This window comes from Agelaius tricolor, unplaced genomic scaffold (assembly GCF_023055355.1).
Source record: "Agelaius tricolor isolate 1412-34295 unplaced genomic scaffold, bAgeTri1.0.p SCAF_3, whole genome shotgun sequence".
NCBI lineage: Eukaryota > Metazoa > Chordata > Aves > Passeriformes > Icteridae > Agelaius > Agelaius tricolor.
The window spans coordinates 53,975,501-53,995,730 of record NW_027269263.1 but is presented as its reverse complement, the minus strand read 5'-3'; the positions used below and the strand labels follow the sequence as shown (position 1 = coordinate 53,995,730).

Sequence of the window (20,230 nt, the reverse complement as noted above, 5' to 3'; positions counted from 1 at the left end):
GAAGTAAATGACATAGTGGTGGTTGGTGTTAATGAGACAGAGATTCGCTACTTTGAGTCATTACACTATGTCATGGTTTGGGAAGATAATTAGGAACCATATTAATGGCTCTAACCTAAATAGTTTGTTTTTTAATACATCAGCTATGTGAACAAAGAAAATATAGCTGTAAGTAATCAACTGCTCTCTAAAACCTAAACAGTGTAAATTATCTATTGTTATTAATGTGGGCTTGTAATGCTGTGTGGCTCCCACTTGGTAATGCACTGAAATCAACCTGGGAGAGTTTCATTAGTTCTTGCTGCTGGTTCTTCCATTCTCATTGACAAACAAATTACTTGCAGAAAGTAATTTTTTGTTCCTACTAGAGGAACAAAATGTAAAATACATATATTAGTTTGGGGTTTTATATACAGCCCTCACTATTGTTATCTAAAATCACAGTGGTTGATTTATCGCTGGCAGAATTCATCCTTACATTGCCACATCCCAGTTTTGCTATGTTCTATGTAGTTATAACTGCTAGGTAAAATGAAAGTTGTCTGCCTTTTCAAATTGTAGAAATTCAAGGCAGCAGATTAGTAATAGTTTCTCCAGCAAGTACAAAGAACAAGTCATGGTCATTCTTCGCGACAGATAACAAGAGGCTTATTAACATGGGAAATTAGAGAAAAGAAATTACATTTCTAGTGTCTATCTAGGTTCTTTTCAAAATAATGTTAGAAATGAGTGTTGCAAAGTGTTTTCCTTGTGTAGAGTTCAGCATCTTCTTGCATTTGTATCCAAGGCATTTTTCAAGAAGACTGCTTTTTTCCAGTTTCTTCTGTCAGTATGCAATCCAGCAAGAAAAGGCTTTAAGGGAGCTGCATAAGAAGCTCCATTCCTTTGCTAAGGTCTAGCAACACTCCTGTGTGCAAAGGTAATAAACCACCACACAAGAGGAGGGAAAATAGCTGTAAAAGATGACAGTTCAGTGTTGGATGTGAAAGTGTTTGATTGACTGAGAATCCACTTGACATCCTAGTCATGACTGAACTCTTTAAAAACTTCTTGGTGAATTCTTTAAAAGAACCAAATGAGAAACATTGATTTTTGCTTTCCACCACAGTGTATTCTGGAAAAGCTAGGACAGAAAAGTCAAATACACACTTTGCTAGTTATTTTTTTAATCTATTTGAATTGAGCATGTTAGCAAGTGAAGAGGGCAGTAATTTAAACTCCATTCTGAAAATACAAGGTCATGTGGAAATTTATATGAAAGATGCTTCATAAAACTAAATTACTAGTTGAAGAGTGTATAAATCGGGTAAATAGTAATTATCACTAGCATGCGTTTATATTTGACATTGATTCATAGTCTTAACATGAATTTTCCATGCCATATGGAGCATTCCAACAGGGCAAGGTATTGATCCAAAAAAATTCCAGCAGTGGTCTGTGTTCTTTGTGGCTGGGATTTCACAGCAGAGGTTTATGTCAGAAGTCATATTTTAGGAATTGTTGTCATGTGGTTGGTGACTAGATAGAGAGGCCAATGTCTAAATTGTTGTGAAAACTGATCTTCACCTCATTTTCAGCATAAATTTGCCAAATCTAATGGAAGATTTTATGATAAGTAATTTTTTTGAACATGCCTAGCAGAAATAGGGAATGTGAACACAGTTCTTGTAACGTTTCTTTAAAAATAGCTCTTCTGTAAGGGATTTAGTGAACTCTAAGGGTTGAGATATTTGCATATTTTTTTGGCTGTGACAGATATTTCTAGCTCGATGTTATGACCTGGAAATGTTACTTTCCATTAAAGATTTTGAAATGCTATGAAATGTGTTTGGATCAGATTTTCTTTTACGCAAAGATCAAACCTGCCCATAAATTTTCATGTTAATTGATGGATGTTCGCATTAGAAACAGCTGCTTGTAGGCCTTACCTATAGGTTATGTTTTGTTTGTTTCTTTTGTTTTTTTAAAGCATAAAAGATCCAACTTTGTTGCTGCATTTATGGTAAGAATGGATTCAGCTTAGACAAATGCTCTTGGTCACTTACTGCTTTTAGGATCATCCTCTTGGGAATAGACATAGTGAAGCAAAAACAATGATACAAGACAATCCAAAATGTGCAAACTCAGCAAAACTGTTGTTAATAGGTATTTTTGCATATAACTGTAAAAAAAAACTTTTTAACCTATATAATGAATAAAATTAAAATTTTTAACACTTTTTGAATAATTGAAGTTTCATTTTATAGCTGACTGGAAAACTGACAAGCAGAGAAGGGATCATCCAACATGAGCTGGTAGGCTGCTGTGTACAATAAAAATAGTTGCAGTCTACAAAGTATTCCAGTATCTTAGAATGCCAAGATTAAGGTGACTTCAGCTCAATGTTCTCTAAAATTGATTGGAATATTCTTTCACCATGACTAATTATGTCATTTTAAGAAAGTGTTGACATGATTTTTGTAGGGGAAAATCACACCTCACAAAACTTGAGAGCCAGTGAACACATGTAGCAGGCTGATGCAGAATATTGAAAACATTGAAGAGGGTTCTTTGCTAAAGGTTATTAAAGAAGAAACACAGCTGTGGAATTCAAGGAAATGCCCTTGTATGAATATTAATAACTGCCTGAAAGATAGAAAACAAATGTTAAGAACAAGTAGGCAAGTTTCAAAATTAAAGGAAATAACATGTAATTCTTTTGCAATTTGTCATGAGGCTTAAGATCTTTCTGCATAAGAGATAAAAAAAGGATAGAAGAGCAACTGAGACAGCAAAGTTTGCTGACAACACCATACTACTAAGGGTAGTAAAGGTGAGAGGTGGAGAGGAAAGAGTCACAGGACTTCATGTTTCTGTTAAATGTGTTAACCTGGCATAAATGACATGAACTTTGGTGTGGACTAAATAAAGTGAAATAAAGTGATATTGTGTGTTTGGACCAATCCTAGCTTTAGTGGTATAACTATGGGTTTCAAGGTAGTTTCCTACAGTCAAGCACAAGAGAAAAATACAAGCTCAGTAGCAGTCAAGAATAGAAAAATAAAAAAACCCAAAGGTTCGAAATTACTGGAAAAGGTAAGGAGAACAAAATATCATTATGAGCACTATTGGAGTTATATTCTTTCTTCAACTTACATGCTATACACAGGTCAGGCCCTATTTCAAAATGAGAAAATTACAGGAAAAGATGCTTAAGAAGGCTGAGCAAAGGGCGTGGAACTGGTACATGAGGAACAGTGGAATAAGCAAAACAGTTCTAGTCTGCAAAAGATAAGGAAATATGAATGGATTGCAGAAAGTAAACAGGAAGTGATTCATACTCTTTCACTATCTGAACTACTTTGACTGAAACTAGCAGGTTTAAACCAGACATGGCATGCACTCGTGTTTTGGAATTCTTTGTTCCAGGACTTGATGATTTAGCAAAAGCTTACAGTTGCAAAAAGATTTCGGAAGTTAAGACAAATTCATTAACTCCTATTAAATGGACATATTCTGCAGCTTCTCTTAGGACATCTCTGAACACGAAACCTTTGAAACCTGGAGTATTCTGGGGAGATACTGCTCTATCTTGCACTCATATACTCAGTCATCTGCTGTTGGTCATGCCTGGTGAGAGGCTCGTTAATGTCATGGACCTCTCTGGTGTGCTCTTGCTGTGTTTCTACTCAGACTGGAACTCTTGAGTCTGTTTTGACAGTGAATTGAGTCTGAGCCTAGGGAGTCAAGGCTCCTGGCTGATCAGAAATGAAAAAGGTGGAGGAGCAGCCAACATATTCCACTTTTCATGATATTCATGTGTTGGCTTCTTTCTCTTTTTATGCCATAGATTGCTTGGATATTTGGGCAAAAATTATTTAAATCTCTTTTCACCTAAACGATCTGCTCTTTGTAATGTGGTAGAAATGGAGTTGCTTAAGGTTGCTTTATTCATGTGTAATTATTGAGTATTTGGACGTCCTTGTGTCTGAGCTATTACTTGAGTAATGAAATGTGGTTTAATACCTAACCCTGACAAAATTTCATAGCTTTAATTATTCTGAGTACTTAAACAATAATTTGATATTGTATATAAATACAAATATACAATAAAATTTATATATAAATGCAAATATAATAGCATGAGGTATTACACTCCCTAAATGTTGATGTATCCAGGGTGGAAGGTTGCTTAGACTATCATTGACAAGACAATAATCAGTCTAGTTATACAACAAAATTTGCATTCTTTTGGTGGTTGTCTAATTCAAGAAGTTTGGGGAGTGCAGTCCAAAAAATGCCTTTTTTTTCAGCTGCAGAGGAGATCCAGCATTTGCAGGGCAATGAGATACTTGTGATGTTAACAATCTAAATGATTTTTATTGATAATGACAGATGGTTCTTAGATAATATGCTCAGAGTCGTCTGTAATATGTTCAGAATAAGTCCTCTGGAAGGTTGTACATCTGCCTTGAGATTTTTTTCTGAAATATTTAAATCAAGGTCATTGTTTATACTTGATTTTAAATAGCTTTTAGCTGGTAGTCTGCATTTCTGTACATTTAGAGATCAAACTGTTTGTAACTTCAAAAGCTGCAAATGGAAAAGTGTAATAGGTATCAGGTGTTAGAAAAGGCAATTATGCATTAGCTGTTTTACTCAATTTCTAAAACTGTCTAAAGCTATCCATTGGAAATACTTTGTACCTAGACTTATCTCTGAAGCATGATGAATTTTTAAATCTGTAGGGGATATGCATTTTTTCTCTAATGAATTGCATTTTTAAGCCTATTTTGTTTCATTTAAAATGCTTCATTTTGAAGAGCTTCATTTTTTCAGCAAATTTTTATTGGTGAAAGAAACCAGAAAAATCACAAGACAAAGTACAGATCTTTATACACATCCAGATAATTCTTCTACATTTCCTTAGAAGTATTTCCAAAATTAGCTAATTCTTATTTTCAGTTCCAAGTGCAGTTTTAAACTTAAAAGCTTCCCTCCAAGTAGTTGGCATTGTCTCTTTTCTGGAACCTTACTGATTTGGTGGACCAGATGGTCTGTGGTTTCTGTAGCTGTTAACAAGGTGTTTTACAAACCTCTTGTAGCACACTCTGCTCTTTTATCAGTCAAGGATAGAGGAGAAGGAAAAGTAGTAGTAGGAGAATATTTTTCCTTTGTCACTCGTTATAGCTGGGAAGTTTATTTATTGCACAAATTTTAAATACCTTGTTGTTTTAGGTTAAATAGCAATAAAATAGGTATTTTATAATGTTATTCTTTATGTAAGAAATTGTTTCAGTTCACTATACTTGAGCAGAACACTGTATTTTTCTAAAGAGTAAACTTCAGTTTTGAAATGACCAACAAAGAATATGAAAAAATGTGCTATATTTTTAAAGCACTATAATTAGATCTTGTAAATTATATAGATATCAGCAATTAAATACACCTCCATTTGTCAGATTATGTAGTTTAATTTCATAATTATTATTTTCAGATTTTATTTTAATGAGATTTTACATAGCATTATTTCACAGTCATAACATTGATAATTTAATATCATAATTATTTTTTCAGTCCTTAGTGGTATAGAAAATAAAATCTGAGATTAACTTGATAATATGAGCAAACTTAGTGATGTCTTTTAATGACCTCATCACAAAATTTTCTCAACCCTTATGTGAAATTATAAAATACTAATTTCTAAGGGGAGTTTTATAAAGGGATGGAATCTGCTGACTTGCACCAGAACAGAAAGCTGCAGATCTGAATGCAAAACTGAGCTGTATATGTTTCATCTTATGAGTAAGTTTTCTTCCTATAGTGAAAACATCTAATTCAGTTCAGTATTATAAAAATTCACAAGGTATTTTTATTTTTACAATGCTTAATAATTTCCTATCTCAAAATTTACACGTAAAAAGCTACTGCTAGTAGAAGAGTTGACTTAATAATGGAGATGAAACACATGTTCACACCACAGTGTTGAGCTGGACAGTACAGTATTTCATACCAGATATAAGCTAATGGATAACACCAGAAATGGAAAACACATCAGTAAAGAATGGATTTAAATATGAGAAATGGAAGCTGCCTTACCTCTGTCCCTGTTACAGATAATAGCAATGAATAGGTTTGGCATAGATTAAATGCAAGCATGTTTGTGATACAAAGAGAGACAGATGTGGCTGACATTTTTAGTTAGAAGTAAATGTCATAAAAATACACTTGGGGCATATGGTGATCAAAAGTATTATTATTTGTGTATTGAAAGGATGATCTATTTTTATTTTTTCTAGTCTGAACCAGAGGGTTTTTCTCACTTCCACTTGTACGTCTGCGCTGCCTTCCTTGTCAGGTGGAGGAAAGAGATCCTGGAGGAGAAAGATTTTCAAGTAAGTGAAAAGGATATTTTTCAAGCACGGGGTGCTGTTTCTTAGATTTACCTTCCTAACATTGCTCTGGGGATGAATTTAAGACAAAACAGGAGCAGCAAGACTGACGATATCTTACTGTTAGAGTTGCACCAAAACTGTTAGACCTGAAGTGATGGACTATAAGCAGTAGGAGATGTCTTTTCTTTGCCCACTCTGGAAAAAAAATACTGTTTTAACTGAGGCAGACTTTGGGAAGATGATTTCTGGGGATGTTGTTACCTTGGTATTTCACAGAGATTTTTGAAAAGGTAAAGTTTGTTAATCTTAAGTGTGTCACTGAAGAATTTATTTGTAATTTCCCATCAGTTTAATATAACATTCTCTAACAAGGTCATGTTCATTTTTTCAAAAAAGCTGGACAAATAGTCTTTTAAAATGAGGAGCCTATCTTTCATTAGGAATTAAAAGGACTTCAGGCCTCTATGTTTCAAAACCTTACATTTTTTCAGCAACAAGCATATCAGGATGTTGTTTGTAAGAAGATTTGAATATGGTAGATAGGCAGATCATTTGCATACATCCATAGAAGTCCAATTATTTTTGTGAACTGGTGACAGTTCATTTCATAGAAATATTTATATTGAATTTTACCCTATGATACACATTGAATGCCTAAAAGGCTTTAAAGTCTCGTTTGAAGGCTGAATGTGAATAGCCTGTGCTGCAAAGCCCCCACCATTGCCTACCCAGGGGAAATGGCCCATTACCAGCTTATTTTATCTCCAGCTGACTGAACTCTGTGGCCCTCTACAAATGAACCATTGTGCAAATTTGTGTATCACTTCAATCTATTTTATCTTCATGAAAGGATTTATTCAGAGCTGTCGTGGCCTGTCTTTGAAATGAATAAATCCCTAAGGGCACAACATAACAGCTTTAATTTCTCCTACCTGCTAACACTGTCAGATTTTCTCAATTTATGGTACTTTGTCAAAATCATCTCTAATGTTGGTATCCATACCTCTCGATTACAATTGTTCTCTGTTAATCCTCCCTATTAAATTGTTCATGTTGATTTCCCACACCAAAGGCCATAATTTTCTTCTCCCTACCAAATCTATTACAACTATGTTTCAAGTGAATAATACCATGGTATAGTACTATGAAGACTGGTTTTGTTCTCCTTACACACATTCAGATTTGTTTATTTATTTAATAGCTAAGGTATTTCTGTATGGTTTAATTTCTTTATAGACCATGTGAACTAGAATATAAAGTACAGAAATCAGGAATACACTGGAATGCATTTATCACGCTGCTTTGGATTGCTTACATGGAAATGCAATTGGTAATTTTGAGGGTCTGTAGATCCATGCTAGTTTTATCACCATCATATGTTATCACTAAAAGCCTTGGCCTTCTTTATTGTGTAACATGACCTTTTAAAATGGCTGAACTAAAGTGTTATCAATTCTCTAAATGATACTTCTGTCCCACAGGCAAGAATAATATCCATTATTCTTCTGCTTTGTTAATAATAGCTGTAGATCAGTGCCTAGTCTTCAAAGTAATAAGCACTTAAACTGCATTGGAAAATTGGGGAGTTCAGTATGTGCTGTCTGGAGCACTCTGCATTGAATTCACATTATTGAGAAGTCATAGCTACAGTACATTTTGTACAGAAGTTTTTTGTTCTGTAAACTGTATCAAGAACCACATGCATCCAGTAATTTCTCTTGCACATAGCGTGGTCTGTATCTGTTTTTCTGCATATGACAGGAATAAGGGAAGTTTCTCGTAACTGTCAGTCAGAGGGCCTGGTTCTTTGCTACTAGCTGTGAAAACTCCTGCTCTTCTTTTACATGTCTGCTTGACCTCTTTCAGTAGAAATACAGACCTCACAGGAATATTAAGTTGGAATAATTTTCCAAGAACATCAGATGTGGCACTGTGCCAGAAGAGACACTGAACAGATTTTGAATGAAAGTCCGATTTTAAAGGAATTGGTTATGCAATACTTCTATTCTTAATATTTGATGAAGTATATTATCAGTAATATTACAGACATGGTGACGATAGAAAATACTCTTTGCTCTTAAGATACGTCTTTTCATTCTTTTAAGTATGTCTGAAACCAAGCAATCAGTAAAAGTATGATTTTTTTTTTCTTCCTGATATGAACAGATTAATTGACTTAGATACCAAATGTTCATCCCTCAATATTTCCTTATACAGACACACAATGCCTGTGACTGTAGTTTTGGGGACTTCTTTTGTGTATTGTCAGGTAGCAGAGAAATTAATTTTGAAATGAAAGAAGTTAGGCTGGACTCACTATAGAGTGATACAACCCAAAAATTTCTTGGTATTTGGTTTATATCTGTAGAATTAAATATTAAGATTTTAAGGGAAGTAAGTTTTGTTAAGGGAAGGGTGGAAGAAATAAATGTTTCAACTCAGGCCTCCATATCTTCAAATGTTCTTTTGTATATATTATGTGTATGTACTGTAGATGCACATGTATATATACCTGAACAGGTGTATTTATAGACTTGGAACACAGGCATATAAAACTGTGTTAATTTTTTTTCTTTGTAAGATGATAATCAAGTCATGATGATAGTTGTCCTCCTTTGAATCATTTGAACAAGTCATTGCTCTCACTGCCATTTATTTGGTTAAGTACAAAATATCAGATGGTTTTAATTTCCTAGGAGTTCAAAGCTGCTTAGAAATTTGTCCTACTTATTCAGTAATCTTTCTAGTAAGCTACTAGAATCCCATTTTGAAATTTGCTATTTAATGCAACGAGCTGTGTGATGCAATGCTGTGTAATGAGGACAAAAATTACTCCATTCAGCAATTTTTAAATTCCCCAGAGTCACTTTTTGATACCAGTGAAATTAAACTGACATGTTTTCAGGGAGATGTTTTAAATATTTTATGCCCATGTATAATACAAAGTTTAACACTATGGAAAACAGTTCTTTTAGTTTTCATTACAGCTTGTTATTCTCTCTTGGTTCTCACTTCTAGAGAGTCCTCTTTTTCTAGATAGGGTGCCCCACAAACCCAGGTACAGAGAGGAAGTTTGGATAGCTCTGTTACTCTGTTCATAATTCAGATTAGCAGTTTATACTTCACATGTGGGGGAGCAGAGAACACAATGGCTAGGCAGTAAATGGCAGAAATTTTAATCCTGTCTTAGATTTTCCCTTGTAACTAGTGTGATGTTTTATACACTCAAACAGGTCATTCTTGGTTTCTGACATTTCTATTCATGATATGAATATTCTGTGTTAATTTCCTGGTTTCATACTAGTGTCAGACAAAAAAAAAGAAAAAAAGCAGTAAGCTTAATCTAAATAAAAATACTTTTTTTTAGTGAGATACACTATGCCTTTTGAATACAAAATGTGCAATTAATTTAGCTCAAGTATCTAAGCTTAAGTAATTAAACGTGCAAGTAATGAAAACATTTCTGATGAGTACATCAGCATGTCTCAGACTTTGGCTGCTGTTATTAATTTTCCTAACTACACCATAAATCCAAAATTTTCCTGAATTCTTGAGAGGTGTGGGTAGCTGATGCTGTTAAGTGATAAAATATTCATGTATGATTTTGAACATATTTGGAATTAAAATATTAATAGAAAATATGGCTACTGAGTTCGCCAGTTTTGTACAATGTACAAGATCTCTGAAAGATTTTTACAGAAACTAGACTTCAGGGACTAGATTCAACTGTTGAACTAAATATAAGCTAATGGTAATTACAATTAACTTAGTAATAGTTGAATTCATACTGGCTTATCTGTTAGATTTGTACTTTAAGGAAGTTATCACTTTGTTGACAAAGCTGAGCTACAAAAATATATTCAGTATGTTGTAGTAAGGAATCTCTCTTGCAGATCTTTTCTTATTCATGATTTTAAGATATAGGCTTTTCTGTCTGTCTAAAAGACATTTTCACCCACGCTGTCACCAACTCACATCTTTATTTCTGCATTGTCCTTTTCTTTGTCATTGACAAATGCATTTTTGCTCCAATTATATTCACCCAGACTGCAAAGAAGCTGTAAAGATAATTTTTCAGTCCATCATTTTTTCTTGCTTTCTTGCTCTGCATCTCCCTTAGCTCCCTCTTTTTTAGAGCACCAAGGAAAACTTAGACACTTTCTCTTTTGAGGCCTTTAATGGACTAATACTGACACCTTACATGGCATCTGAGATTCAGCAGTGAGCTGCTGACTGCAGTCTATCAGCCCGTGATGACAGCTTCATTACCCACCTGCACTCACAAGAAAGTAGCAGTGCTATCTCCCACTTTGCCACCTTACTTAAATGGAGCACCTAATGCAGATATTCAGCTACTTTGCTCTAAGCCATGCTAAGTTCTGGTTTTTTGCTATGCCCAGAATAGATTTGACAGGTTGGCTTGAGTCTGTTAGTAGCACTTAGAGTCACATTGATGAGTTTTGTGTTGTTTCTTTTTACTTTTCTGGTCTCTTGCTTTGCACTTGAGCCATAAAATCTTCAGGATAGTGACTGTGCTTTATTCTTTTTTATATAATATTTTAAGTAATGATTAAACAATTATTATTTTGTATATAGGAAATAAGTTTTATCGACTTGTTTACCAAAATGAATGCACATACAATTGTCTTATTAGAAATTAGATAAATGCTGAATAACAAGATACTTAGAAGACAAATTCATGTCTGCTGCATATATAAGTTATAGGCTTTATTTTAAAAAGTTTTATATGAATATGTTTCCTAGAAATTATCTACTATAGAAATATGTCAGATATCAGAAATGTAATTTCATACTATCTTTTTACACTCAACCACAGTAATATAGACTTCATTAGTCTTTTGTGATATTTACATAGTTTATGATGTAAATTTTTAAATTTTACTTTTTCTGCTTGAAAGTATAGGAGTGCTTAGCTTCCTGGTATGTACTGTGCTAAAAAATTAATTTCCATTGCTCCTGCAGTAAAAAGAAATGTTTTTCAATTAAAGAAAAAATAAAAAATATGTTTCTGAAAGGATTAGTTTTTTGAACAGAGGAATGTTTGCCCTCCATCTCTCTAAGCTCGATGATTAGATGATTTTGTGCCCTCGTTCTTCTGTGTATGGAAGCTAATAGGGTCTTTTCGGTGGATGTTCCAAAACTTGTAAAGAATTAAAAACTGTGAACATGGAAATCTTTCTAACTGTAAAGAGCCTGACTATTACCACTGCTGTGATTTAATTCCCTGCTGAGAGCACTTTTGGAAGATGTTCAATATATTGTACTGTGTTTCAAGAAACTGGACGCTCTGCTGTTTTAGACTTCGAAAGTCATAGCTGGCAACCTAACGTGAGATCCCTTCCTAATCTCTGAGTACTGGTAGCAGACAGCTGGGATTCAACACTCTGGGATCATTTATGTTCAGAAGAGCCAATTTGCAATAATAACATTGCTGACTTCATTTTTGCAGGCAGAGCTTAATGAACAGAGAATGATGTGAGTGGTAATAGTTCAACTGCTCTGTTATCAACCCCACTCAACTTTGTCAAAAGCTTCTGCGTATTTTGATTGTCATGAATATCTTGACTTGGCCTCCACATGTGAGGGTGTTTCAAATTAAACAGAACGGTGCAAAGATGTTTTAACATTCAGTCAGAACTACAGGTTTTGTCCCACAGAAATTATTATTGCAAAATTTTAATATTGAACTGAAATGTAACAGATGGACTGTAGGTCTTCCTTCTTTTAATACTGGTACTTATCTAGTACTAGGAGGAGAACTTGCCCTCTGTCTGGAAAGCTACTGGAAGATTCTGACCAGTTTATATGGTACACTAAATGGCTTAAGGAGCATGAAAAATGAAATAAAAATTGTAATTCTACCCTTACTTATCTCTTGCTGTATGGCTTTCCATTTTCTTTTGATTATACTGTAGGCCTATTTTTCCTAAGTTATACATTGTTTTTCCCCAAAGTTTGGCTTCAAATGTGCAAAGCAGAGAATGAAAATAGTTTAAAAAACAAACAAACAAACCCCACTTTGGATTTATATCTTAATTTAGCTAGGAATGTGTGTATTTTCACTCCTAAATTTACCTCTTTTTCTTTGTTTTGCTTGAGTTTCTGGGCCAAGAGCCTATAGGAATAATATATTACTCATGCCTGGCATGTTAAAAGTAATATTTAATATACTTCCAGTAACACAGGTAAATTTTGTAGTATCTGAATTTGAAATCTGCCTCTGTTTCTGTTGCCCTCCTTCCATCTAGCTCTCCCCCAGAAGTCCTCCTTTGTCCTCAAGATATTTGGAACAGTGGCACATAGTAAAATTACTAGCTACAGTACAACGATTTTGAATTACAAGTAGCTTAAATATATGTATTTGCTACTGAAACGTAGAAGTTATTCTGTGATATGATGTAGTCTAATATTATCAGACAAATCACAGCAGTCAGTGAGACTAAGCCCTGCTTTCCAAAGCACTTGAAGAACAGTAGTCCTTGAACATCTAATCACTGCAGCCATGACTTATCTTGGGAAATCTGTACAGTTGTTTGTTTTGGGTTTGTTTTTTTTTTGCACTGAAATAGGTTGGTCAAAACAGGAAGAAATTTTCAAAATCCCTGCTGAAGGAGTCTAGTTCCACAGGCCAGCATACTCCATCAGTAGAAATTTTGTTTGGGATGCAGCATGAAAAGTGGAAAACTGAAACCATGCTTATAAGAAACAGGACAAGCTTCAGCTTTTGTTATTGATATAAGTAGAATAATATTTTAAAATTTTTTAAGGATCTTAAAACTTTATAAATATTTCTAATTGTAATCTTTGTTACAGAGTGTTGAGATTTAGTAACTTCATTTTTACCCTCACCTGTTTTAAGTGTAATTCCAAGGCACATGGTTTTTGTGAAGTCACTTATTTCTCAGAAGTTTAAAACATCTGAAAATCAAGGTACTGGGAGATAGTAACAAGTGCCTTCTTCCCTAGCACACCAGTTGAGAGCATCTGAAAGGGAATGAGGTACTTCACTGTAAAAGCTGGAGTGGCTCTTTCTAGAGGAAATGTGTAAGATGTCATGTGTAAGAGTACAGGGAATTGTTTTGAAGTGATGGCCAGCTACTTCTTCTTCAAAGTAGATGGGAAGCATGCTTAAAGAGCCAAGGTATTAAGAACTTATGTCTCTTACCAGAGCAGTTTGGAGATGTATTTTGACTCATTGCACACAAGTGTCAGTTAGTAATACTTTCACATTTGCTGACTATTTAAAAAAAAACCAAAATCAAAAGGGATATAATAATTTATAGTCCTGAATAGTCTGTATTTTCTTCTATGTAAAGGTTCACGCCATTTGAAAAATTACATTTCATCAGGTTTTTTTCTACAGTTAGTTTCAAATTAAGTTGTTATTTGAATAGTTTGCTTTTCTGATAGTCAGAGGATGTGTTGCAATTTTAGATGATGCATCAAATTAAAAAATTCAAATGTGAGCACTGAAAATGCAGATTTGTGCTTGGATTTCGTGTGTGACATACTGCAATTCATTAACTTCTAACCCTTCTTTCATACAGAGCAAAATCTTTAACAACAGATGTAGTGTATTTGAGAGCTCAGTTCATTATACCATATATTAGTATGGCAGAGTTCTTACTCTAGTGTTTATCTGTGTTCTTCAAAAAACCCTAAGCAACTATGTTACAAAGTCAGCAGTGATTTCTATTTTCTAAATCAATTGTGTGTGATATTAGGTAATGTCTTCCTTATTTTTCAAATATTAATTTTTTAAGTAATGAAGATGTTAACCAGCTGCATAGTTCAGTACAAATATTATATGAAGATATGATTTGTGTTTCAGAGACCAGTTAGATTGAAAATGTGTTACATTATATACTTTAGCTTAAGGTTTAGTGAAATAAAGTGAATCCTCTAACTCAGATCTAAATTAGAAATAAAGTCACTTTTAAATTACATTTGTAGTCAGTGGAAAGACATGTATGAATTAGTCACTTTTGATCTCACCCTATCCTATGCAAATATTTATGTCACTGTATTATTTATGAAGGAATATGGCATTGACAGAAATTAGAATTCATCTGTCAAATCCTACATTTAATGATCTGAATATTAAATACTTGGTGAAGATTTGCTTGAGGATGTGAATGTCTTTTTGCAAGCCCAAATGTTATTTCTTGTACTGATTTTTACCAGAGATGTTACCAGTAAAGAAGAGGGATGGAAGCTCCAGTAGAGACTGCTCGATAGAGGGAAAGACTATTGAACATAATTCCTCTCAAACTTGCTGTTGTGTGGAGAAGAACTGTAGGACATAGTGTTTATACAATTCATATTGCTTGGAAGATCCCTTTACATTCTGAATATTTTTATGGAAAAGGCATCTGTTTCTTTAGCAGGCATTCCTTCTTCAGACAGAGTTACCTGACTCCTCACAGACACCTGAGCCCTTGCCTTTGTGTGCACCTCTATTCTTATTATTTGAATTTAAGGATTTTAGTGTTACAGATTTGAATTTGATTTGGGCTTTTTTTTTTGTGGGAAATGCATTCTAGTGATTATAATAGGAAAATAACTTTAATTCTTGTTTAGTAATGGATCTTACTTTTTACTGTCACTGAGTGAGTTCTAGAATTAATTTTGATTTTACTTTATAGTTATTCTGTAAAATCATACTATTGTGTTCTATATATTCTTGCCAATAATTTTTTAATGTATTTTATTGATTTGGTTTAAACCTTTCCATTACTACCCATTTTGCATAGTGACTAATTACCAGAGCAACCTAAAAAAAGAGTATTACCAACATATCACTTGCTCCCTGATATCTGCCAGTCTCTTCAGAATCAGTTTCTTGAAGAAGGAAATGTAGAGGATTAAAACTGATAGAAGACCTGGAGATTTTCCTGGATGTAGAACTTCAGAGATCATTGCAGTTACAATGGCATAGTAATAATTTCTGTCTTGAACTCTGGGTACTATAAAAGCTCTAGGATCTCAGCTCTTTAATCTTGTGAAGCTGAATACATAATGTCTTCAAAGTTCTGCAGTTTACCAAAATCTTTATTTCATTTTGCTCCCTGAAAATTGCATATTTTCAATGTGATTAGACTAATCCCATTAACCTTATAATGTAATTGGTCAGCTTTTCCTGTTTTCCCCAGGAATTAATTATCAATTTTTAATGGAAATTGCTTAGTGAAATTTGTGCTAGATTAAATGCTTTTTTCTTTATTGTTTTTGTTAATGCTGTTTTTAATTGTAGGATAATGTTAATATGGCTTTATGACTCTTATGAGATTGTTTTTCCTGAAGGTTGTCCTTGTAGAATTAACTGCCACCTAATTAATAAGCCCAGATGTAGCAACAAGAATGAACAGCAAATGCAGCTTTTAGAGTGAATGAGACTGGCCTGGACAGAATGTAGCACAATCATTGCTATTTTAAAGGAGGTTTCTTTATGAGCAGTGTTACAGAAACCAGTGTTTGGATTCAAATATTTTGATGGGGTCATAAGGCATTCATGCATAAGATATTTAACGATGGATAACAACTTTTTCCTGAGCTGAAGAGCAGCACTTGGAGTTTCACACTTCCTTGCCTGCATTAAAATACATGAAGAAAATAAATATCAGATGAAATTAATTCCAGTGATTAAGAACCATTTCAAGTTTCAGATACAGTCACGCAGAACCATATTTCAATGATTATAGAATTTTAAAGCCATGTTTTTCCAAATGAAAGATTTAGCTGTTTAATTACATGAGAACAGCTTATTTACATTGAGACTTTTAACATGAGTTTTTATTTTTCTTTGATCCCAAGGAATCCTTCTTTAGCTTTGTGTGTTCTTTGTATCTTCAGGAATACTGTGGTTTGGATTTTCTACTGTGGATTTTACTGTGCAAGTACTTGAACAGTGCTTGGACATTGCAAGATCAGAAAATGATTTTACAATGCCATGTGTAATGTGGATTGTATATATATATAAAAATAAAATATATAATATTTTATTTTTTTTTTAAACAGACCTGTAATGTAGTCTTACAAATGATGGCACCCATATGGTTTTTATGTTTCTTCACATTATCAGAGTATTGCAAAGGATGAAGATAGGTTTTTTTAAGAAAAAAACAAACAAACTGTCCAAAACCTTAGTGCCATTTTTTTTTTTCTGTGATACAGGGGAACCACAGTTTTGTTATATTTAACTGCAGAAGATAGAGGTCGAAAAGCTGTAGCAAATCTCTACTGCTCAGAAGGACACTTATCATTAATTCTTCTAATGTGCAAAGAGCACAATGAATTCAAATTTATGAAAATGTAATGTTATCCTAGAATTCATGAATCTGTAGGTTAAAAGGAAGTTGGAAGGAAACTTTTTTCTCCTCCAACTCTTTAAAAGACTATATCTATGAAGAGGGAAAATACCTGTTTAGGGACAGAGGACTCTTGACAGTTTCTAACAGATCTGGCCTTTTTTCAATAAGTTTATATAAATAACTTTTTCTAAATCTTTGTGGGTTTGGCACAATTTTCTAATAACTTTTAGGTTAAGTAGTTGTGATTACATCTAAAAATCACATTGTGCATGCCATAATTGAAACAGGATTCTATATTTTGCTTATTCAAGAAAAAAGAATATGGTTACACGTATTCACACAGAATGAATGGGTGGTGAATATTGCTGGGCTAATAACCCTTTGGGAAGGATGCAAGAATACAGATTGATTTTTGTTCTCTTATCCATAAAGTAGTTTCTTGATAACCCTCTAGGTCTTCAGATGGCTTTAAGTGAACCAGAATAATAATTTTATTTTGGCTTCAGTTGAGTTATTTGACAAATTGAATTCTTCACATTTTTAGTAAATGCTGCTGTTGAAGAGTTAAATTGATCACAGAGCAAAAAAAAAAAGGCATAGCATTTTGAATGTTTTGAGTAGGCTCTCAGGAATCCAGAGGCACGCTGCTGCTACATAAATACAATTATACCTCTTTTCAAAGCATATTCACTTGGGCACATTGAGAATCAATAGAATATAAGTTCAGTAAATAGGCTTCAAGACAAAAAATGTTTTGCAAATATGCAGAGTAATTAAAATATAATTTGCAGAGCATTTTACCAAGATGCAATGGTTTTAGTCTGTCTGTTTTATAGTTAAGATTTACACGTATCATTTTTAATACTGCATAAAATCCTGACAGAAAATCATATGGAAAAGCTGAGCTGTGGCTTTTGCATCCATGTTCTGGTGTTTTTAAAAAGTGCTGTTTTGTTCTGGACATGCTGTTCTTAGCCAGTCTTAGGTACCAGAACCAGAGAAGGCCTTTTACCACTAGAAAATAAAATTACCGCCAGAAATTTTTAGTCTGGCAAAATCTTAAAGGTGTTGGATATCTCTTTATGTTAAAAAAATAAGCAAATGAGGAAAGAAGCCCCCACAAGCCCAGCCAAAACCATCCAAACCAGAGGAAGCTGTCTATGCTATCTGGTAAAAAACCAGCTATGCTTTTTCATGGGTTCATTTATATACATTCCAGCTATGATTTGTGCATTGGAACAGCACATAATGTGTAACTTTCCATGATAGTTGAATTTTCACCTGATAGAATACTACACTTCTGGGCACTGGAGGGGATTTTTGTTTCTTCTAAATTCCATTGGATGTTCTTGTCAGTCCAGATTTCATTTTTGCTACATTACAGTCATGCTTTATCTTGAAGGGTTTCATCATAATTACTCTTTCTCAGACAAAACATTGGGTTTGTCTTAATTGAAGAATTATCATATTTTAACTTTAGTAAAGTTTCCTGTCTTAACAATTTGAGCCTTAGGATAAAAATATCTACATAATAGTGGATATTTGCTGTAGAAAAGCAATGCCAGACTGTCAAGTGTGTCAACAAATTATACTGAAGCTAATTCAGCTAAAATTGCTGTGGTGAAGATCAACAGAATTAAGAAAGTTGACCAAAACAAAATGATTAATGCTGGAAACATAAAATTGGAAGGTGGATTAACATTTATTTTATATAATGCCCATTTTTTTCAATCTTAGTGGGGAGAGAATTAGAAACAGAATAAATCTAGATTTTACTTACAGAAAGATGAAAATATCTAAAAATATTTTAAGTAATTAAACGAATATCATAAAATTGAAAAAAAATTCCACTTTATTTCAGAGCAATCAAAGTTCAGGTATTCAGCAAAAGAAACTCAGTACCCAAAATTATACTCCAGTGGAATGATTGAACTTATTTGATCAAAGAAGATTTGATCAAAGAAATTAGAAATTAAAAGGTGAATGTTTGATTGGAAGTTGCAGGTGATCAATAGGCAGTATTTCTATAGTGCTTTCCAAATCTGACTTTTCAGATAAAATCTTGTCAGTAAGCCAGGGGGTTTTCTTGCTCTTTGGGTTCCCAGGAATTTTGTTCAAGTAATTTGTTATAGTTGGCAAATAGAATTGGTGAAGATGCAGTATTAGAAACCCTAGAAAAATCCAAACCACAGTATTCCTGAAGATACAAAGAACACACACAGCTAAAGAAGGATTCCTTGGATCAAAGAAAAATAAAAACTCTTGTTAAAGCCTCAATGTAAATAAGCTGTTCTCATGTAATTAAACAGCTAAATCTTTCATTTGGCTGTTTGTATAATCATTGAAATAGGGTTCTGTGTGACTATAACTGGGAATGGTTCTTAATCACTGGAATTAATTTCACCTGATATTCAGACTATGTATTTTAATGCAGGCAAGCAACTGATGTTTCCTCTTGACGTGTAGTTCATCATCTGCTCTGGCTCTGACCATAATGAAGTCTCCCATCATGAAGTAGTGTGATAACAGCATAAGTATAATGTAGTAACAGCATGATTTAACTGCATGAGTCAGCAGTGGACTGGTGGGGCTTTCCAAATCCGTACTGCAATTTTGCTATCTCAACACCGTGTTAGAAAATAAATGGGTTAGCTTTAGGCTTGGAATGGTTCCAGTCACCATAAGTAGTCTCACTTTGTGCTTTGCTGGGGCTGCAAGGATGCTATTTCATACTTCAGTCCTATTTCAGTCTTGCTGAGTGTGTTATCATTTCCCTTGTGGCAACATGATCACTCACCAATAAGCAATACACTCTAGGTCATGAATGTGGAACTGCAATGAATTAATTTGCCATTTTATTACCTTCATTTACGTTTACTTTTCTGAAAGAAATTACAATTATTTTGGATATTTTTAGCTATTTGGATAATTTTGGATATTTATTTTTGCCTCCATGTAGATTTTGAATACTCAATCAGTTTTTGTTAATATATCTACACAGGTATCAGAGCTCTTCCAGTTGATGGGCCTGTTCACTTTACCAGTAGGCTATCCAAAGCTTTTCCTAATTTTCAGGAAGACTGTAAATAGTGAAACTCCAACATATCAGAGGATAATGGTGTAATGAGACTGGTTTTCTAGTGACCATAGTGTGTCCAGCCAACAATAGTAATGAGTTATTAATATTGTCTGCAAAAAGAGCTAGATGTTCATTTTTCTTTATGTATTTTAATGGAAATCTTGTAACATGTAAGTGCTTCCTTTATGTGTGGCAATTTTTGTTTATAAATCTCAGAAGGCACAGTGGGAAGAAAATGATATGATCATGAAGATAATAAAGATATAGTTTTGATTACCAGTATTTAATTCTATAATCTTTACTTATTATCTCTCTAATAATTATTATTTATTAGTATTTACTTAGCCAGTTTTCTTATTATCAGTTAAGAAGAACAAATGAAACATTTTTTCCCCTATGTCATTCTTAATAGCTTCATTTCTATCTTTAATTCTGAAAAGTGAATC

The 20,230-nt window shown here is 33.6% G+C and overlaps 1 protein-coding gene across 1 annotated transcript in view; it reads left to right on the top strand.

Annotated features, from left to right (window-relative positions):
* The window catches only part of TBC1D22A (TBC1 domain family member 22A), a 141,412-nt gene that overhangs the window by 102,958 nt on the left and 18,224 nt on the right, over nucleotides 1–20,230 (top strand). The window contains exon 12 of the mRNA XM_071423854.1: nucleotides 6,279–6,374. Within this exon, the coding sequence (XP_071279955.1) occupies nucleotides 6,279–6,374 (96 nt within the window). The remainder of the gene's footprint in view (nucleotides 1–6,278; nucleotides 6,375–20,230) is intronic.